This window comes from Pantherophis guttatus, chromosome 3 (genome assembly GCF_059756535.1).
Source record: "Pantherophis guttatus breed Tessera chromosome 3, ASM5975653v1, whole genome shotgun sequence".
In the NCBI taxonomy this organism is placed as follows: domain Eukaryota; kingdom Metazoa; phylum Chordata; class Lepidosauria; order Squamata; family Colubridae; genus Pantherophis; species Pantherophis guttatus.
The window spans coordinates 171,837,275-171,860,698 of record NC_142065.1 but is presented as its reverse complement, the minus strand read 5'-3'; the positions used below and the strand labels follow the sequence as shown (position 1 = coordinate 171,860,698).

General features: G+C 35.5%; 1 protein-coding gene across 5 annotated transcripts in view; it reads right to left on the bottom strand.

Moving 5' to 3' along the window:
• Positions 1 to 23,424, bottom strand: part of MAPRE2 (microtubule associated protein RP/EB family member 2) — a 59,169-nt gene that overhangs the window by 10,805 nt on the left and 24,940 nt on the right. For 4 of the 5 annotated variants that reach the window (XM_034429726.3, XM_034429727.3, XM_034429725.3 and 1 more), the window contains one exon: positions 12,615 to 12,742. The exons of the other annotated variant lie outside the window; for it this stretch is intronic. In XM_034429726.3, coding sequence (XP_034285617.1) covers positions 12,615 to 12,735 — 121 coding nt within the window. In that variant the 5' untranslated portion in view covers positions 12,736 to 12,742. The remainder of the gene's footprint in view (positions 1 to 12,614; positions 12,743 to 23,424) is intronic. 5 annotated transcript variants of the gene reach the window in all.

Here is a 23,424-nt window from a genome sequence, read left to right as displayed (position 1 = left end):
GATGGCAAAGAACCAGATTTCTAATCCAGTAAGTACTGGTGAAATCTTGCACAAATCTACATGCTGTTAAGGGACAGTATCTGTCCTTTACTACAAAAGCTAAATTGATGCTTTGTTCTTTCAGTCAGATTCATTTGCTTTATCAACATTTGGCTTAATAGACCCTAAGATACAATGGAGCATTGTATCTGAAATGATAGGAAAACTATGAATAAAATCACTTTGTTTTCTGATGATGAATTAATATTTAATTTAAATATCTTATAAATGTCCTGAAATGAAAAAAGCAACCTAAACATTAGATTCTCCTCCCAAAGTCTACAACAGAATCCAGAGCAGAAGACTGTTCTGGTCAGTTATTCTCAATGGAAGAATTTATTATTATTTATTTATTTATTATTTATTAATTCAATTTGTATGCCATCCCTCTCCGAAGACTCAGGGCAGCTCACAATGCATTTAAAATCATTATAAAAAACATTTAAAAATTAAAAACATTAAAAACATTAAAACTCATTCACACCATTCATGGCCGGATCTCGCCGGATCGCAAAAGTGAGATCAACGGCCCTAGGCCTGCCGGAAAAGCCAGGTCTTCACTGCTTTTCGGAAAGCCAATAGGGTGGGGATGGTCCAGACCTCAGGAGGTAACTGGTTCCAGAGAGCTGGGGCAGCCACAGAGAAGGCCCTCCCCTGTGGGCCCGCCAGCCGGCATTGTTTAGCTGACGGGACCCAGAGGAGACCAACTCTGTGGGATCTTACCGGTCATTGGGAGTTATGTGGTAGAAGGCGGTCTCGAAGATATATAATTATCAGATATACTATACATGAACTGGTATTATCAGTGGAACATCTTGTCAACATCAATAGAACAGCTTGCCTTCCAGAATTGTAGATGTTCCATTGTTGGAAGTTTTCAAGACAAGATTGGATAACCATTTCTCTGGGATGGTATAAGGACTTCTACCTTCAACAAGGGGTTAGACTAGAAGCCCTTCAAGGTCCCTTCCAGCTGATTCTATGGTGTTTACTGCATCAGTCTTTTTCCACAACTATCAGTATATAACAACATATTGTCATATTTTTTATTTTATTTTACTTATTTGTATCTTGCCTTTATTATTTTTACAAATAACTCAAGGTGGCGAATATATCCAATACATCTTCCTCCTTCTATTCTCCCCACAATAAACCAGTGAAAGGTCACCCAGCTGGCTTTCATATCTAAAATACTAGAACTTGTATTCTCCTGTTTTCTAGCCTGGCACCTTACTATTAGACCAAATTGGTTCCCTTTTGCCATATACATAGCTGTTGATGCATTTAATCTTTGGGGTGATTTTTCTGATTTTATGAGTCAGCAGAACCTTCACTTTGTTCTACTTTTAGCAGAGATTAAGCACAAAACACAGCAAAGTCAAGCTACAGTCATACCAGCATCTTCATTTTCTAGGCTACTTTCACCGCTGGTGAAAAACAAGGCATGAAGACAATCAGACACAAGTTAGAGCTATTAGGGCCTACCTCGTAGTGGTAAGGATGGTGAAATTTAACACTTTCTTAATTCTTATTGCATCTGCCAATAGTTGCCCCATGGACCTGTTTCTAATGACTTTGTCCTTCCTCGGGAGTTAATACTGAAGTTCACCTAAAGGGTCAGTGTGATGAATATGCTTTACATCTGGCAGACAGAGTTGCTCATTCTTGCTCCGTGCTGGACTCCGGTTTTAAAGCAGAATCTGTGGAGTGGAGGGAGCCACATCTTGCAAGGTGACCAGGGAAACTTGAGCCTATGGAACATGAGGAAGTGGACAAAGTCCTCTCAGCTGTTGATTCTTGTATACAGGTAGTCCTTGACTTACGATCACAATTGAGCCCAACATTTCTGTTGTTAAGTGAAACATTTAAGTGAGTTTTGCCCCATTTTACAACCTTTTTTGCCACAGATGTTAAGTGAATCACAGCAGTAGATAAGTTAGTAGCATGGTTGTTAAGTGAATCTGGCTTTCCCATTGACTTTTCTTGTCAGGTCACAAAAGGGTATCACATGACCCTGGGACACAGCAACGGTCATAAGTATTAACCAGTTGCCGAGTGTCTGAATTCTGATCACATGACAACGGGAATGCTACAAAGGAGCAGGCGAGAGGTAAAGTCCCCATTCTGCCTCTTCTTAACCTCTCAATGGCATTTGATACCATCAGTAATGATATTATTCTGAGCTGGTTCCAGGAGTTGGAAGTGAGTGGCACTGGGTTTTATTGGTTCTCCTCCTTCCTCTGGATTGGCTTCAGTTGGTGTTAATAGATGGGGAGAGACAGGATGCACCCCCTACTTTGTGGAGTGCCTCAAGTTCTCTGTCTTCTCCTATTTAACATCTACATGAGGTCATTGGGTGAGGTGCTCCATCAGTTTGGGGTGAGATTATCATCATATGCAGATGATACCCAGTTTTACACAATATCTCTAAGCCCCTTAAGTGATGCTGTGGATGTCTTTTCCCAGGGTCTGGAGGCTGTTCGGGTCTGAATGGGGTGAAACAGGCTCTAACTGGAGTAGCTGTAGGTATTTGGACCTTCCCAAAACAAGGTTCTTTCATCTCTAGTTCTGAATGGGAACAGACCTGGTGCACACTGGAGATTCTCCTAGACTCACAGCTCCTGCTTGAAGAGCAGGTGGCAACTGGGGCTAGGAGAGCCTTCACACACCTTTGGGATAGTACACCAGTTGCGCCCATTCCTGGAACAGGAGGCCCTGCTCACAGTTATCCATGCTCTTTTAATCACCCATTTAGATTACTGTAATGCACTCTACAAGGGGCTGCCCTTTGAAGAGCATTTGGAAACTTCAGCTGGTGCAAAATGCAGCTGTATGGTTAATAAATGGTACCAGGTACACAGCACATGTAATACCACTACTCCGTGGACTTCATTAGTTGCCGGTGTCTTTCTGGGTGCAATTCAAAATGCTGGTTGTCACCTTTAAAGCTCTGTGTGGCTTTGGATCAGGTTACCTGAGGGATCATCTTTTTCCAAGACTTCTACCCATCCAACTCGATCCAACAGCTTAGCCATGTTGCACATCCCATCAACCAAATTTGTGTTGAGTGGTCAAAACTAGAAAACAGGCTTTTGTTGGTTTTTTTTTTGCTAAAGTCCCTGTTTTATGGAATATTCTTTTTAAAAATTTGGCTATGTACATGGGCATGGATCCTGGAATATGTGTTGAGGTTGCCATTACTGCCTTTACTATTAGTTGATTGGCTGTTTGGACTTACTTATTTTGTGGAAGTTTTTTTGTTTTAATGTTTTTAATTGTTTGGTTTTATAATTTTATAATTGTAAGCCACTTAGTTACTTAGGGTTACTTAAGTTACTTAGCTGGGTTTGGTAGCTATAGAAAATGAATGAATGAATGAATGAATGAATGAATGAATGAATGAATGAATGAATTTTAGGTCCCTTTTCCTGAAAATAGCTGTGATTAATTTACTTAAAGACAGGGATTAATGCAAAATCAGTATACTCTCCAAACTTCAGTAACAGAAGCTGTTACTGAAATTACTGAAATGAAAAGATGTCACAAATAAACAGACTCACATTATGGAAACAGAAAAGTTATCCTGCTGAGGTGCAACCATTCTACTGATTTAGTTGTCATGAGACATATAATACATTTAAAAATTAGTGTTTCGGGATCCAAAAAACACTGGGAACTATAATAATTGACTTCAGACTGCCCTCTCCAAAATTCAGGATATGCTGACTGAGCTGTCACATTATAATCTAATCTGAATTATTATTGAATTGATGAGATGTGTATTTTAGGAGAATAGCCAATCTTAGAATTAATAATGGATATAATGGTGGACAACTTCTGTTTTTTAGAATCAACCATCAATAGTAGCAGAACAAATAGTTAAGAAATAGCCTACAGCCTAGCAGAACAAATAGTTAAGAAATACCCTGCTGCCTAGCACTGTAGCCATGAAGGGTCAGGAGAGGTAATTAAGATGCCATGTATCTATACCTACAAAGGTCAGACTAGAAAGAGAACTGGTGGGTTTGAACTTTAGTGTTGGAGAAAGTTCTTGAAATTATCATGGACAGGCAAGAAAGCAAACAAATGGATCATCAAACAAATCAAATCAGAGTTCTCACTCAATGCAAAAATAACCAAGGTATCCTTAAGGTATCCTACTTAAGGCACATTATGTGGAAATCTACGGGTTTTTTTGGAGAATGGTCAAATGCTAGTAAAAATAAAAGAGAATGACCTGCAGCAAGGTGAATGGAAACAGTTACAGTGTAATGGGTGAACTTTTGAAGGACTACGTAAGTAATGGACAGACTGTCATGGAGAAAATCTATGTCGTTGCTAACAGTCAACCCCCACTTGATGACATATAATCAACACAGATCTCCAATACTTGAAAGCCGCAAATGTAGAGTTGTTTAAAGCAGATAAAAATCTGTAGCATCTTAGATTATAATAAAAACATTATTATTCAGAAGTAAGCATACATGATTTTATGTCAATTTTGGATGCCAGGATGGAGATTCTTATTGCTAGAGTCTACTAGACCTTAACCTAGGTGTTTTCTGAGGGAGGAAGCAAATAAGAAAATGTATGTTATGGCACAATATTGTGGCTTGTTGTGGATACCTATAAGCCCTAGTTCAGAATATAAATACCTGTGTGTATCAAGGTGACTGAAAGAATGTAACTCATTTTAGGGGTAAAAACATTTTTTCCCAGAGGATGTTGGAATTGCTAATTTGCACACTATTAATAACTAATGAAGTCCAAACAATATATTTGTTTGTTGTTTGGGAGAGTAGCTATACATTTTCCTTGTAGAAACATTTCAATTCAGCTGTGGTTTGGCTCAAATTTGTCAAAATACTAGGTTTATATGTTTCCATATGGAAGACATTATCCATCCATAGTATATAGAGAAAGCTTGTTCCTTCAGGAAAGTGATAGAATTATGCAGCTATTTAATGATATTCTTTATATATTTATATTGCATAACTTGTAGAAAGGAAGAGATCTTTAAAATAAGTGTTTCAAAAGGCACAACCTGCACCTATAGGGAACTATAAATAAAGTTGGCAACATTAGAATATTCATTGCTTTTACCTATTTCTGGAAATAATGTTTCTTTAAAACTCAAGATTTAATTTTCGTTGGATTATTGATTCGGTGGTCAATATTCATTATATTTTTAAAATGGGCTACAGTTTGCAAAAGTGGTAAATTTTGATCTAATTACAGTATAGAAATTCAGTACTTCGTTTAGAATTGAACAGAAGGCAGATACACTACCTGTCACCATACAGATCTCACAACCGTACAACAAAAAAGACAGAAATGAATGTTTGATTTATTAAGCTTACAAATAATATTATAAAAAGGATAAACAAATGGATAGACTGAAAGACAAGAGACATGGCAGACTAACTACGGCTGATTCTAATCAAATACACTACAAAATGGAAGAGAAAAAAGTAGATCTATCATTTTCAAAACAGTTTTCACTAAGGCCAAAATCAGTGTGAATATCTTATCACTGCAATATTGACAACATGAACTAATCACATATTTCAGAGGTGAGAAGCATTTGACTGGGTGATGAACTTTACATACTTTACATATAAAGTAAATCCCATAAAAAATAATAAATGTAAAAGTATCAGTATGGCTCTCAAAATTAGAGAAGATTAATCAAAGCACATCGGACCATCATAAAAGAAAAAAAAAACACCATACAAGGACATGGGCAAGTGTTTTTACCTCCCTGAATACACAAGGGCAAAGTCTCTGTAAATAAAGAATCCCATGAAATCTTCCCACCAGCAGTACTGAAGGGAGGGCATCAAAATGGCTCTGCAAAAAGCAATTATCAGAAATTAATTGCTAAGTAATTATACCTATACTTTGTCATTAAAGTCCTATTTTGCCATTTGCCATGAAAGTAACTGATCTACCTTTCTGCTGTTTATGAAAAACAAAACAATGTGTTTTACAGTGAAAAATACTAAGCCACTGTATGATTCATATTTATCTAGCAGCAATGGGGTTGCATTGGTATCTTGTTCCCAAGTTAGAAAACTAAGATATAATTCCTTCTTGGATATAAAAGCTGAATTTTAACTAGTATGATGTAATTATTATTATTTTTTTACAAGGAACCACTCAGAGTGCCAAATAACCAAACATAGCTTGAGTGAAAAAATTATGGGAAAAAAAACCTGCCAGCGGTACACTTTTTTTTTTTGTCTTTTGAGTGTGTTAATATTCACTAGTAAGCAGCCGGAGTGCAGCACAGGTTTGTTCCCCTATGCTTTCTGATAGCCTGCTGTAATGTACCAGATGATGTCAGTTCTGTAGTGTCTAAATTTAGACTGAAGTTCTACTAATGTCACTTTTGTGAAGCTGTAATCGTCCATGCATACAAAAGGCCTAAGAGTTTCAATTCTAGGTGTATACATGTTCTCAACCGGAAATGAATTGTGAGGATTCTAGAAAATATAGTTTAGTTCTGTGAATTTATGCACTTGAATGAGAAAGCCACAATATATACAGTTCAGATAATCTTTACTATGAAAACAGTCTCATGAGAGAGCAAAACAGGATGCAAATTATGAAGCAAAATCTCTGTCACAAGCCATCTGACTAATGTACTTGCTTAACTATAGTCTAAATCATAAGGAAACCATTAACCGAAGCCTATAGTTTGGGTTAGTCCTACCTATCTATATGATATTTTGTCACTATTATACAGTATTTACCTTTGGCCTAAACAGTCCTTCTACTATATAATAAATTATGGTTTATGAAGCCATGGCCATCTGGCTCCCTTACTCATTGACTACAGATACTGATTAGCATTAATTCTATACTAATCAAATTAGTGTAAAATTTTGAAGTTTCTTCAGAATTCAGCTCCCCCCACCCGAAAAAAATTCTAGATGGCTGGAGAATGAGCTTTGCGTAGAGCCCTTCTTTACTCTCTCAGCCACCACATATTAAATAAAAAATCTACTTGTGTCATGTATTGAGTACAACTCTTCATGCATTCAAGTGGTTCTTGACTGCACAGTGAAAGGTTCTGTGTGTGTGTGTGTGTGTGTGTGTGTCTATCTGTATCTGTATGCATATATTCACAAAAATGAAGATATAGTTTCTACTGGGACTTTTAGTTGATTAAATGGGCATCAGGAAGAGAAATGTGGGACCAGTATCCATGCTTCAATCTCTACCATGTTTGAAGTACTTCATGCCATCCACTGAATGGTTGGAGAAAGTCATTTCTCAAATAAGAAAAAGAAGCTAAGGGGAGAAAAGAGTATGCAATCATGATACTCAACTTACAAAATCACAGTTTATGATATCCTGATATAATGCTGTGAAGATACTTCTTCTACATATGCTCAAATATTGCCATATTGGCATGGATCATGAAAGGTCAAAAAATGAAGAGAAAAACACAAGCTAAAATAAGTACTGCTATTCTTGCAAACATGAAATCAGCCATGGATTTCAAAAGAATCATCCATATACAACTGGAGCATGACAAGAGCAAAATTATTCAATAGAATAATTGGTATACAAAAGATTCTCATTTGCTTCAGTGCAACAGAACTATAAAACTTTATTTTGGTATCAGATTAATTTATTCTTCTTTCATTTATTTATTTATTTATTTATTGTAAATGTCAAAGGAAGGACAGTGAGCTAATCAAATGCCCGTATGAGTACATTAAACATTGAAATTATAGTCTGATCACTACCATGTTTCCCCGAAAATAAGACAGGGTCTTATTTTCTTTCGGACTTCAAAATAAGCACTTGGGCTTATTTTCGGGGAGATCTTACTTTTTTAAAGTGCTATCACTGGCCCCGCTCTCTCCGTCATGCTGTCTGTTCCCCAGAAGCAGCAATGGAAGGAAAAGAGACCGGGGGGGGGGGAGGGAAAGAAGCGATCCCAGAAGCAGCAGTGGAAATGAAAGAGATTGGGTGGGGGAGGGAAAGAAGCGATCCCAGAAGCAGCAATGAAAGGCATGCATGCAGGCGCTCAGCAGCCCAAAGGCGGCGGGGCAAGGCAACTCTATTTTTGGAGGTTTTCAATCTGGGATGATTCAAGCCAGCCAGGCAGGAGCAGTCACGCAGCGCTGCCGAGCGCAGCGCTTCCAGGACTGCGAAGAGGCCAGCAACAGCATGGGCAGTCGCTTGGCCATTTAAAGACTTGTGGATTTCAAATCTTCCCACAGTCCCCCCCCCCAATCAGCTCCTTCCCCTTTCTGGGTTGGGGTAGCTCGCACCCACTGGATCCATTGGGGTTGGAAGTTCAATCGCAAGCCACAAGGGAGCCTCCATCAGCTGAGCTAGCACGGGTCGGGAGCTGCCTCTCATTCTGTCTCTCTGCAGAGGCCTCCCAGTGCAATGCTCTGCCACAGCTTCAGAGCAAACCTCCGACTTCCCTTCGCAGGATTGCAAGGCTGGAGGCTTCGCCTTGCTCTGAACGATCGGCAGGAAAATCCCCCCCCCCATTTCCCTGCCGATCGTTCTATCTTTGGGGAGCTCTGCACAGACACACATCCCAAAAATGCTCCCTCCAAAGCCTTCAGCCTTGCAATCCTGTGCAGGGAAGGTGGAGGTTTGCTCCGAAGCCATTGCAGAGCATTGCACTGGGAGGCCTCCGCAGAGAGACAGAATGAGAGGCAGCTCCTGGCCCGTGCTGGCTCATCTGATCGGCGGGCCACAATTAAGGTGCTGAGCTTCCATAAGGTGACTAGGGAAGGGAAGGGCTGCCTCCTGTGCTGCCCATGCCCACCCCTTCACTAGGGCTTATTTTCGGGGAAGGGCATATATTTACGCCTACCCCAAAAATCAGGCTTGGCCTTATTTTAAGGACCTGTCATATTTTTGGGGAAACACGGTAATAATGTATGAATTCTTCTGTTTGACTTTCCAGGTAATAAAACTACTGAATAAAACTACTGAAAACAAGGTAGATAGATATCACTTTGTAATTCTTCTCATTGAACTTCAAAAAAGATACTGTAAAGGTAGAAAAATGCAGGAAAAAAACAAGAACAAATTAGAGGTGGCAGGTGCAGCAGCTGCATCTGAAAGGAAGGGCAACCTGTAGACTGCCAGATACTGCAGAACTTAAATTTCCCAGTCTCAGCTTTATAGTCAACAATGTGTTGTATTCAGTAACAACTGGAAAGCAATGGAGGTACTGATGGCCATCATTAAAACAGTATAATGATGCTTCCAATTTTTATAACCCTTTATTTTATACCCCTTATTAGTTCACTTGTCCATCTAAAAAAGTTTATATTTTTTTTCAAAGAAACATTTTATCTTTAGAATAACTGAAGAATTGTATATTATCACTTTCTAAAAAGGCAATTACTATTTGCCTTTTAGGTGTATCATATAATGTTTCCAAGCAAAAAAAAAGCAAAACTTGCTGTACTTTCTTACTCAGGATCAAATATTCTGCTAATACTTTTACAGCTTCAATAACTGAGTACAATATATCTAAAATAATTGGGTAATTCCAGAACCAATTTCTCTCACATGTGAGCCTATTAAGACAGTGGCAAACCACTTCCTATGAAAGCTGCATGAAACTAGTGATATATTACTAACATCAAGCTTCACTTAAGAATAGTTTTACAATTGTGCACATTACATTTATTAGAGCTTCTAAAGTTGCCCTTTCTTTCCTGCCTGTAAACAGATGGGATTGTGATTCTGTATTCAGTATAAAAGCAGTTGCTATACCTTAATTATTTCCCAAGAGTTTATTTATTAAAAATAACCATTAATTTATATGTTGCCCATCTCACTGTTGAGCAACAAGAAATATTAAAAGGACAATTACAGGATCAATTTGCTGTTTCACATAGTCATACAGAGGGAAATGTTTCTTTAAACTTTATGTCTAAAAGAGTCAAGAGACTCAGTCACGAATATGAATGAGAAATTTCAATAAATAGTATAAAACACTATGCAATTAAAATTGCAAGAAACACATTACATCACTTCTGGGATGTTCTCAAATCCTTATCAATGAAGCATGGATAGTGAATCAGAAAGGGCAAATTAGCACCTGGGATCAAGACAAAACAATTTAACAAGTTGACAAGTTGACTTTACCAGGAGTTAGCCAACCTATTAAAATGATAAAGACTTTCTAATATACAGAATTACCTTGAAACTCAAACACTCAGGTATAAGAGATAGATTAACAGAGTTCCTAATTGCAATGTATTTATCAAGATAAATGCCAAATATGAGATTTAACTAATTGATTTCTTGTCCACTCTTAGGAAATTCAATCAACCTACCAACAAATTCAAACCTCAAGAATGGAAAATCACATTAAAAAACATTGCTAGCATATTCACAAGCACAAAATTGTGTCAACTTGAAATATCCTATATTATTATTCTCCCTTCAAAGCCACAATCATCTCTATCTTCCACAACCCTCAATTCCCCTCACACTAATACAATTATATTCGTTGAGCATTATTTGTAATTTATTGATAATTATCTGGATATTTTCACTGTAGATATTAATGTACAATAGATATAAAGACTAGACTAAGCATATTGAAAGTTATGCAACATGGGCTTAAGTCTTATTGCACCTATATTACTATTCTTCTATCAAGAATCACACATTTTTCTGGTATCAGAATCTTACAAAGACTCTTTAATGACCCATTGCAGTGGATAAAAACATGCATTGCACTGGAACAAAAAAAGAGAAAGATTGAACAATAAACATTAATGACATTAACTAACTTACATTAAACAATATACATTAAGAACACCACCATTTTATATCTTTCTCCTTGTAGTTGCAATTACTTATACCCACACTCTCCCTCGGAGTTCTTTTAGAACCTGTTGAATACATAGGTGATTCATGATACTGATTTAAATGTTTTTCTTTAATCATGTCAAACTGGACAATTAGATAGATAGATAGATAGATAGATAGATAGATAGATAGATAGATAGAGATAATTGGTAGCGGTGACTGCGGGAGGCTCCATCCATCCACCCAACCAGACATAAATGCACAACTACTGTGCATGTGCAGAAGGCTGTGTGCATGTATAGAGCTGGCGCATGCGCTCCCATTTGTGAACCATTAGGGAAGGTAAGTGAATCCGACGGATGGATGGATGGGTAGGTAGGTAGGTAGATAGATGATAGATAAATTCATTTTAACAGCCTTGTTGTCACAACTACTGTTGTTCCTTTCAAGTCTTTTAAAAATTACAAAGTCTTTTGCCTGTGTGATTCTGAGATGTGCTTAACCAAGCTTGGACAGGGCTGTCTAAAGTTACTGTAACTAAATTACCAAAGTACTTCACATCTAGACATGACCCATGTGGAAACATCATAGAAGCAATTGTAATCATGCATATTTGTTCATTTGTATTGTAAAGGTGCCAAACTTGTCTCCAATTAATTTTTATGTTGATTCTATAATACAGGTATTCTCAAAATGTTCGTTCTATCCATTCACTACTGTCTGTAGGTAATAAACCCATCTCCATCTTGCTATATGTTAACAATACTGTCATTCTTTTCTTTTCCTGTCCAGATTGGCGGAAGGCTCAGGCATTAGCAACATTCAGCCGTGATGTAAAATTAGAAATTATTTATTTAAAACAAAAGAAGTACCAACTGCTACCATGATTGTAAAATCAGTGGTATACAAACTGAATAGATTCAGGTTTTTAAATATCTAGGAATCCATGTTCAGTCTTCCATCATTTGGAAACAACAAAATCAAGAAATTACAGAATCTGCCCCAAAAGCCTCTCTCACTGTAATTAGATTTGCTATCTCTCATAAACAAAATATATAAATGCATACATTACCGATGTAAAAGGTTATTTTATACAATGGGGTTGTGCATAGCTCAGAAATTTGGGAACAGAATATTCTAATATCCTTCTGTTTCCCCAGTAGACAACACCATTTTTCCTTTGTTCTAGTTCAGCAATTCTAATTCCTGAAGCAGATTCTTTGAACTACAAGTGTTTTGTGGAATTGTCCAAGCCTGGACAAAACAGGCCTGCTTTAGGATCTGACCATCATCTAGAATGCGAACAACTTTTGGTTCTAATGAAATTCCAGAAATTGCTCGACTATCTTGAATGTCGCAATGTGAAGAGATTTGGTATGGTCTGGAAGAATATAATGTTCCAAAGTTATTAAAACATTCCTCTCCCAAATCAATGACTTTCTTCCTACCTGCAAGTATTTCCAGAACAATTAAGAAAATAGTCACCCTGAATTAAGACTAATGATGAGTAGCTAGCCAACCAACTGCAAACAGGAAAAAATAATTTAAGCTTGAAAGCCAGCACAGAAGATAATTTTTAATCTACTCTTAAAGTTCTATGGTATTTATTTTCTGAATAGATAAAGAATCTTTTTAAGAAAGCAACATTTTAGTAAAGGTACTATGCAGTTCTGAATAAATAATAGAATAAAAAAATTCAACTGTTTTGGTCATTACTATGATTTATAATACCTAAATGTAATTTTTATTTAAAAAAAATATCTTACCTGAACACAGTTGTTCAACTTTTGTGTAGTTTAAAGCTACTATGTCATTCACCCATGCAATGATGTCATGTCTGCTCATAGTCTCTTGGGTTATAGAGGTAGAATACACGTTGACCGCCATTCCCCAACTGCAAAATCAGATATGCATAGATAAGTTTGATACCAGAACATTTGCCATTCTGAATCCAATATCTATATAACATATGCATAGCAGTGAAAAAAACCCCAGTATTTCCAAAATATATTCATTACCAATTCTGTTGTTTCAAACTCAAGCCATGTTTATTTATCTGTAACCCCTATAAACCTCACTTAGCATATTAATATCCAAATATAGATGGCAAAGAATTAATTAAAGGAGCTGAAGTCCAATGCATTTTGGGGATTCACTGTTATCTGACTTTTCCCATTAAGGAAAAAGAAACTGAATACTTTTATGAAGACTGGTCTCCCATTATTTGACAAGAGAGAATCTTCAAGTCATTCTTACCTTAAATTCTCTCCTAAAACATCAGTGACGGTACAATAAATATAAGACCATGTATTATTAACACATCCATGGAAATATGAGAACAAGTTCTCATATGGTCAAAAGGGCAATCTGAAACAGGGTAGCTTTGAGAACTTTGCATTGTGTGAGTATAAGAAAGTCCTAAGAATCTGAAATTGATTTAATTATGATAGAGTATGCATTTGAAACACAGTAGTCACTAGAATTCTTCCATGTCTTCAAAGCTTTTCTGGAATAAATCTACTTCTCTCCAATTTTGTGTCCTTAGAAGTATATTCTTAAACTTTTTACTTTCTCAACAGTTGGAAGCTTGACTTGTATCAATATACAGCAACTCTCAGTATAATGTTTGTAAATGTGTTGGACTACATTTTAGGATGAATTCTGTTCAATAACTAACCTTAGTATGTTATCTGTTAATTTGGGAACTGTATATCTATCCGGATAGCTTAATTCTGAAAATCAAACAATCATTGTTTATATCTGTAAGTAGCATGGAAAAGTATGTATGTTATGCCAAAAGATCATTATTATATTATGGTTTAGCTTTTCATATGAACTGGATATATATCCTTTAATTGAAGCATAACAGTACTCTGTATATACAGGAAAAGGAAATTAGTTCTTCTATTTTAACCTGTAAAATTCTTCTCCATTAACTCTTTATCTCCCAAATTCAAAATGTACTTGATGTAGTCTGTGTTTAACAGAAGACAATACTTGGCAGTAAGTTATCAGTTTAATAAACTACATATCACTAGTATTTTGACCAACTTGGGGAATAATCAGACTTACTATTCTGGAATGTATGTATACTAGGAGCTGATAGTTATATTTTACCAGAGGGGTGTGTTTTCTATTATTATAAAATGATGCCTATGACATGAATTAAGATAATATAAAATCACCTGTTGCTTATTTTGTGGTGAGAAATGGGTATTTATTTATTTATAGATACATATCCCTACCTTTAATTTATCTGAACATTCATTTTAAAAATATCAAAAAGAATATCAACAGAAGTTTAAAAACACAGTATTACAGCAATTAAAATCTCAATTTTAAAAGTTTTTCATCTTTTTGAAATATTATTTTAAAGCTTTTATTTAAATCATCTTATGTTTAAAAATATGTAAAGTAATTTACCAAGCAAGCTATTAATCAGGTGGAAAAAACTGAATATAGAAAGGGTTACAATAAACAATCATTTTTGCATAGTCACCCATCTCACAAAAAGTGACTCTGGAGCCATACATCAAATGAGTATTAAAATAACAAATACAAAGAAATAGAAAAGAAAAAAAATCCACATTAAAAGATAAATACTATAAAAACAAATATACAAACCCTAGGCAAAGGGGGGATAATAATTGCTACCTCTAAACATGTCTCTGGTTCCCTGGGAGCCCCAGGCCTGATAACTTAACCAGGACATGAGGGAATTCTGGAATGTGAAAAGGGATGGAACTAATCTAATCTTGGGAGGAGGGGAAAATGTTTCATAAGGTGAATGCCACAGCAGATCTGGGACCCATCAAATGTAGGTCCCCAGCTGATGATATATGCAGCATGCCTTCTTTACCAGATCTAATGGGGCAGGCTAATGTAATTGGGGAGAAGCAGTCCCTCAGACAAGTCTAGTCCTGTGCCATGAAGGGCTTTAAAGGTTAAAACCAAGACCGTAAACTGTTCCCAGAAACATACTGGCAACCAACACAGTTCATGGAGCAGAGGTGTAACATGCTGTTCTAGGGCGCACGTAATTGCCCATGCTGCTTCATTCTGTTCCAGCTGAAGCTTCCAGACATTTTTCAAGAGCCGCTTCACATAGATTGCATTTCAGTAGTCCAATCTGGAGATGACTAGGGCATAAACAACTTTAAGCAAAGCCTTTATATAAAGTAACTTCTAGAACAAAAATAACATACTCCCTACATTGCAGTAGGGAGCGTATTTTTCTATTTTAAGAGAAGGAAGCTGCATAGGAGAAAGGAGCAGAATGCTACCTAGTTTTAAAAAGCATAAATCCTTAGACTGGATTGGTAAGAAGTTGGAAACCCTTGAAATGTTCTCAGATGCCTTTCCCGGGATTTCTTCTTTGTCCCACTGAAATGGCAAAAGATACTAAGGCAAAGAAGCAACACATATCACTGAATTTTGCCTTTGGTTCACTAGCTCATTAAACTGATGAAGTGATACTTCCTCCATCTATTGTACTTGCAAGATAAATATGTTAAGCTTTTAAAAAAAGAAGTATCTTAAAATGAAAATAATTTCCTTCAGTAGAAATTATATGTCTGGCAATCTGTGCAACTCATATACAGTGGGTAATCAAACAATCAGTATCTGTATAGCTCAATCTTCCCCAATCTAATGCCTCTATGTGTTGGGCTACAAATAATATCTCTCATTATTCTTGCCCAGATAGTACCTGGAGAACAGATAAAGTAATTACAATATATATAATGATGTAAAATGTTTATTTACAGACAAAAAACTCATGTAACAAAATTACATTTATTATTAAATTTTTGGTGTAAGATAAGACAGTTTTAACAAATGAAACAAATCATAATATGAATGTCATTATAATTTATTCCAAAGGACAGGGGTGAATATTATTCTTGTACTAAGTCATCTCATAAATTTTATTTAATAGAATGAAACATCAACAACATGTTAATGGAAAACAAATAAGCAGGATCAATATCAATTTGACCAATTTTTGGGGTTATTTGTTTAAACAACCTACCCACATAAGAATAATTTGGAATTTCATATAGTAGTCCTCCCTTGCTTTCAAAAACATATTGAAACCAAATCTAATTGTACTAAAAGGGACAATAGGATTAGCAAGTCAGATTGATCTTCTGGGAGAAAAATGAGAAAAGCTATTCTACTGTTCAAAACTATCAATTTTCCACATTAAGTACTCTTGAAAAGAATGGATTGACTGTTAGAAGAGCAACAGCTCTGGATTTGAAAAACCACCATGAGTTCTTAAATTGGCATTTTATAACTGTTCTAAGTACTAAACCAAGCAACCCTTTCAAAAGAAAAAAATAAGCTTGAGACAGGTGAGAAGAAATGGATTAAATTCCACAACCCCCACCACTCATTCCAGAAAGAAAATCAAGAATTTAGCACTGGAACCTACTGACTCTATTAGCATTTTTATTTCTACAGGAAAAAAAAAAGGCCAGATCACTACACCAATTTTAAAAGCAGACTTCCCTGCTTTCATTGTGTCAGGATATAATGTATCATTGCCAAAGCAAATTTATCCAGATGCATTTGGCCTGCTCAGTATGCAAATAGTCAGGCAACTACCAGTACATAATCCCAGAATGAAAAGTCCTGAGAAAAGAGAACTGGTTTAATAGAATGTGGCTTTTAAATTCAATGAGACTGACAAACAATGGCTTCCAGGACAGAACAATGTAACTTGTACCATTTTACCTGATGTAACTATATTTTATAAAATTTCTAATGGGAATGTGTGGAGAGACTATTTCTCTCCAATGAGCTCTCATTCTTGGATCTTCCTAGAAATGCATGATTTTTTTACTTCCAATCCTCTTTGCACAAAACAATAAAGTAACCCACAAAGCCACCTGTACATTGAATTATTTAATTATGTACAGATGTTCCTTGTTGGGAATTTGATGTTTAAAGGAAAAGAGCAATTTCAAGTTCCAGGAATCATACCTGGCCAAGACCTAGGTTTTTGCTTCTTGATTATTTGAAGTAATGATATGTGGTTTATATTATAAAAGCATAAAAATCCAGGTTTATTAATATTTATAACTTGGGAGGGTGGGGAATGCAACAAGTACTAGAAAGTTCTGGGAGATTTGCCTATGGTCTATATGTCTAGTAAGCAGAAATAGGCATTAATGTTTTTTCATGGTTCTTAGCTGATTTTGCTTTGGCAATAAGCAATCTTTACCTTGGTAAAAGAGGTAGTTTTTTAAAAAAACAAAGTATTATAAGCATCCACTTTATTATTGGCTGAAGAACCCAAGCCGTTATGGAAGATTTACAGTATATCATACTGACAACTGGGACTTGGGACATTTAGGAATTTGATTACTTCTCCTGTTATGACAAAAGAAACAGAAAATAATCAATCACAGTGCTTGGCTTTTGATTGTTTGGGGTATCCATGTCCAGGCAAGACAAGGAGAGCATTCTTAGATTCCGTACAATTTCAAAAGATAAAACTGAACAGTTTCTTGCTGCAGAAATAAAGGATAGATAGCTATATAATAGATTTCTATAGCAGACTACAGTTGAACTGCTCTACGTTTCAGTATTTAAGAAGCTTGAAACTATGACAATAGATCATATCTGTAGTAGAAAAAACTGCACACATTCTACTAAGTAAGTCTTCCATAAGTGTTACCACTCGGGTATATTTAATTAGGCCACTGCAAAATTGCAGTAATTGCAGGACGGATTAGTTTGGGTATTTACTAATTTAGGTGCCTCTCCTGCTGCCCCAGATCACACAGTTGAGTTTGTGCCAAACTAAGGCTACCTATTCTCACTAGAAACCAAAAACAAAGCAGGAAAAAAAAATACTGGGTGCTATATTTTTATTCTATTAGAAGAAATGAAAAAGTACAAATCAAAGGAAGTGGGGGGGAGGAAAGCAACCTATCTGCTCTCAATTTTCAACTCGGGGAAAAAAGAGGTCAGCTGGGAGAGCAGAACCAGAACAGGGAGAATCACTCAGCTGTAAGAAAGGGGAGATCAGTTTTGTTTATGAATCTGTTTCCTGACAGGAAGTGGGTTTTATTGGTTCCTCCCAAGATTCCCGCACTTGATGACAATGCATCAACAACCTTTCCTAATGTGGTATCCTCCACAAATTTTACATAGCAACTGCTATTGCCACTTCTGTCTACAAGTATAGTTTAAATTAACTGAAAGGGATTACATTAGAAAAGCGAAATTAATATGAACTTTGTTTCTGAGCATGAAGTTCAGCATCATATAATTTGGGAAAATAATTCTCATAAAGAATTATATCCACAAGCACATGTTTATTACTGGACCTTAACTTCAGTTACAGAAGTTGCGATTTTTGCCTGAACTCTTCAAGTGACTACTTACTATTTTTTGTCCCTGTATGATTCATTCATTTAATGATTTTAAATTGGGTTTTAAATTTTTGGGGTTTTAAATTTCAGCCGAATTATGTAATAATTTTAATTATTTTTAACTGATGTTTGTCTTTGTGTTTTTTAATAGACTGTATACTGCCCTGAGTCCTTCGGGAGAAGGGCAGTATAGAAATAAAATTATTTATTTATTTATTTATTCATTTATTCATTCATTCATTCATTCATTCATTCATTCATTCATTCATTCAGCTTAGTAATCATTACTGCCCAATCTGTTCCCTTCAACTGTGTTAAGATTCTAAGTCCCAGAACTGCCATTTTATTCACAATTAATAAATGCCATGTGGATCTCTTTTCTTCCCTGTCTTGCCCTCCTTCGGTTACAGTTCTCACACACACACTTCCACTTCTATATAGAGAGCTCATTCATGGAGAATAATTGCATCATTAATTATCTCATTAAAAAAAAACTGGGAATGTTTCTAATACACCAATATATTTTCTCTAAACAATGGGATTTTCTGAAATGAAGAACATACATTATCTGTTTTTAGAATCTCAGGTAATGGACAAATTGGTGTTTTAAAGTTAAGCTTTGAAGATGACAAAAGTTACTTTTTAAGTTTTGTTACAATGTTTACATTTTGTTACAGCTTCTGAGCACTGAAAGGAATAAATCAATAACTTCTTTTTCCATTCAAAAACTATACTGTATCCTATTCTTTTTTAGAGACTCCAAGTCTGTGTTATGTTCCATTTCATTTTTCTCCAACTTCATTGCTTAAAGAGTCCAATTAAAACTAATACCTGCCAAGTCAAGATAACTTTTTGTGATTTAATAAACTGGATTTCAAGGTACATCATAATAGATCTTTTAGTCCCGAGATGCTACCAAATCTCTCTTATTTTTGCAGCAACACCAAGCCATCATTGCTTCTTTTTATCAAAGGTTACTGTAAGCTAGTAAGCAGCTGCTCATCTTCAAAATATAAAGTTTATATGCAAATTTGAAACAAGACTAAGATGCTATAAAATATATGTTTAAACACGCTGAAGAATTTATTTTCAAATTCTCAACAAAACTGGGACCAGGAAAGCAGAAAACTTACATTTATTTCTCTGGAGCAGTATTCAACAGAACTGGAATTTTTATTCTTGAAACAATTGAATACAGGCATTAAAGCATCCAGCTCAATCATGAACGTTAAAGAACATCAATAAAAATATTAATCAATTAGATGAAGAAATACTGTAGCTAAAACTAAGAGCTGCATTCCTACTCCATTCTACTTTTGGTTTATCCACACAGGAGATTTCATTTCTAACTAAAAAGTAGTACATTTCTATGTTAATGAAAAAAAATGAGTTGGAAAACTTTTTCTACTTGCAAAAGAAAAAAAAAAAAGGAAGAGAAGGGATGTAAGGAAATCCCCTGGATTTCCTATTAAGAATCAAAGAAATGTACATGACCATTGCTACTGAAGAAATACTACTTAGATACGTATCCCCAAAGGTTTAGAGACGTCTGACTACAAGGCTGAATGTGTACTTAAATTACCATATTTATATTTCTTTTGTTCAATATAAATATATGATCTTATTACTGTTTCATATTTTCTGTTTTCCATGTTGTATTCTGATATGTCCTGATAGCAAAACAATAAAATATTACTATTGCTACCATATGTAGAATGTACTTCATAAAAAGTAAGCTCTTGCCTTCTGTGTGCTAGTTTTTCTACCCTTCAGAAACTTTGCATTCTGGCTAGAAAGCTAGCAAATGCAATGTTTCTGAACAGTAAGTACAAAAGTCTTTTCCAGTGATGCTGACTTTCTGAGGAAGCAAGTAAAGAAGATTGCAAATGGTGAGTACATGATTGCAGGACACTGGTTGCCAACTGCCTGAAATACAATCATGTGACCTCCAGGGTGGTGCAGCAGTAACTTCAAAGATGGGTCATATGTAATCTTTTCTGAGACTCTTATAATTTTGAACAGTCATTAGGTGATTGATAATAAATTGATGACTACCTATATGAAATTCTTCCATCCTTCTAAAGTCTTGGACTCTTTTAAATTCTGAAAAAGCTTTAACTTTTTACAGAACTTACTAGAGAATTCCAGGTTATGAATTTAACATTCTCCAGTCCAGCACAGCAATTTTCTTTTGCACAGTGAGGGGAGAGGAATCATCTTGCTGGCCCAGGAGAAGGCAATTCAGATCTTCAGGATCCAAGCTTCCTTTCTGTGGCCCAGTCTGGCAGTTCCCTTTCACACATGGAGAAGAGGGGAAGGTTTGCAGTAGACTGGAGAAATGAAGCTTGGCTCTTTGGGATCCAATCTTTGTTTTTCCAGCACAGCACAGGATTTCCCTTCTGTGCATGGAGGACAGCTGCCTGCCCTCTTTCAGCAGGCAGCTCTTTCATAGTAGTGACCACTACTATGAGGGCCGGGTTTCTGGTTGTTGAATGATTAATGTGTCCATAGGCACCTCACTAAATGACTCCAATGAATTAATCCAAAATTCCAGGCCTAATTGTAATTGTAAATTGAGGACTACCCATACCATTGTGAATGAATAATGGAGAAAGGGGTCCTTCTCTATTATTTATCTGATATTAATTCCATATTTTCAGAGGAAAGTACAGTATCACACATCTGCAACTAAGAAGTCTATATAATGATTGTCTCAAAGTTCATTTATTTGTACAGTTAATATGCTGGTTGCATTGCTTTCCTTTATAATGCAATACAATTATAATAATACATAACGGCCATCTGTTGGCCATCTCAATGGAAATTGGCAGTAGCAAATATACTAGTTTAAAGGCCACATATTAAAGATTTTTTGTAAGAGTAACAAAAAATATTTTTTTAAAAGTATCTGTTGAGACAATTAGGGTGTGTTCAAATCTCACTTCAAACAAATAGCCAATTGGAATTACCAATACATGTCTTATTGCTAAAATTAATAGAAAAATCCTGATTTAATTCTTGAATGTAGGATTTGGAAAACACAAGATTCAACAGGAAACTAATTATGAGAGTAACTCGACTTGCATAGTGACGATTATTAACTCACTTATTAGAGAATACTGCTAATCCTCAATTTTCTTTCCAGTCCATAGTAAAGAAATATTCACCAGAAATTAGATAAGCGATATGATCATATCTCACATGTGTAGAGTCATAGGAAAAAATAAATAAAGCAGACTCCTTGCTGGGTCAGCTTAAAATGTCAGAGAACTTGTAGAGCAGTATCAAGCAAATGTTAGTCTGGTCTATTGGATGCTTTTCAAGTGGTTATGCTTTATCAACTCTCTCCAAAATAGAAATTTTATACATTAAAGAGTAGGTTCCCAATTAACCAAAGAACTTCAGCTTAAAATTACATCTGGGAAAATGAAATTCTGCAATCTAAATGCTAGCATCTATTTTTAAAAATTATGTCAACAGAAGTTGGGTTTATTTATATTTCAAAATACGGTACAAAAAGAGACAGATACCAGTTCTCAGTTTTAATACCAGCAAGAAGAGAATGCTGGCAAATTCCCTGGAAAGTCCTGAGGATGTTTGTATTCAATTAAGAATTCAGGTTAATAAAAAGTAGTCTTAATTCAAACAATATTTTGAGTGGAAGTGACCCAACAATTTACACTTCTGCACTTCCCCATTTTGTGCAGCATTCCTCTCAATTTCCTGATCAGTATTTTTTCCCCAGCAAAGCAAAACCGTTGTGCACGAGCCGAGATAACTGGGAACAGCTTCCAAAGTAGCCACTCCTAAGCACTCTGAAGAACATTTTAAAGGGTTTTTACAACATTAAAAAACAAGAAAGTTTTATATGTAAAGTACATTTACTAACCACATTTCAGCCTATAAGGCATAATAGCAACCTAGAGATAAAGCTAAGCAGGAAACAGAAACCTCACTCAAAATCGAAGAAACAAGCATGCAAATCTACAGCTTGCATCCTACTTTGCATCCAGAAGAGTGCAGAAATGAACACATTTTTTTGAGGCTCAGAGCCATTGGTCTTTTAAGTGTTGCATCAGGAAAAACACTGCTACATGTGACAGTATAAGGATAAAAAGCTGGGTGGGACCAAATGTAATTTTAAATTTAAATTTAAATTCAATACAAAGTTAATGTGATTACTTCTCACATGTATGAACATTTCCCAAAGTGGAATATTAAAATTCCAATTCTGTGGCAACTTTTGTAGGGCGTGTCTTTGTTGTTGTTAGGAGATTGGGCCTAAGAACACAAATTGTACCTCTCTGATTTGAAAGCTTATATGATTTCAGTTTTAGGAATCAATCCGTTTTTGTCTTTGCACTCAAAAATTGAGGAAATAATTTGAGAAAATTCTAATCTTTATTTTTATTTAAAGTGTGTTATGTTTTTGTTAATCTAATTCAAGTAGAATAGAATATATTAACCACAACACTATGGAGATGCAGCTGGGAGTAAGACTACTGTATGTAATGGGAATTATGTTTGTATAAGTATGGTATGAAAATAATATAAGATCATTGCCAGAGTGGCACCATAATTATACAATTTATATTCTAAGATTGTTTTTTTTTCTGGAACTAAATATACATGAAATTATATAGTTGGCATTTTTATGGATCAGAAATTGTTCAAATATCAGCTTACTTTCATACAGAGGCTTCCATTTGAGTTGATCTTGGCATACTTTAGAGGATCAGACCAACTGAAACAATTGCAATTTCATGGTGACTGTTAAGAATGCACCCTGGTGAAATATGAACTAAATAATATTTGGCTTTCAGATGCCAGTCTGTGGATTATTCATAAATTTATATTTTGGTGTTTTTGGCTTGTTCATATTTCTCCATTGTGGGGGAAAATATGTAGAATGGGTTATCTATAATCATATAGTTAGCACATGTCAGAAATAAAACACAACATCCATCAAGTAGTAGCAATTAAGAGTGCTGCAGGGACATTTTGCTTCTGTACCATATTTATTTCAGAAAACTTTAAAATGTTGGAGAAGTGAAGAAATAAAACACAAAGCTATTACCTAATCTAAACAAGCATTTCCATGATCCTTTGAAATATATTTGCAGTTATCCCCAAATAATGTTACATTTTTGCAGTAGCCTAAACTTTTGCAACGTAAAATTTTCTTCTAAGCAAA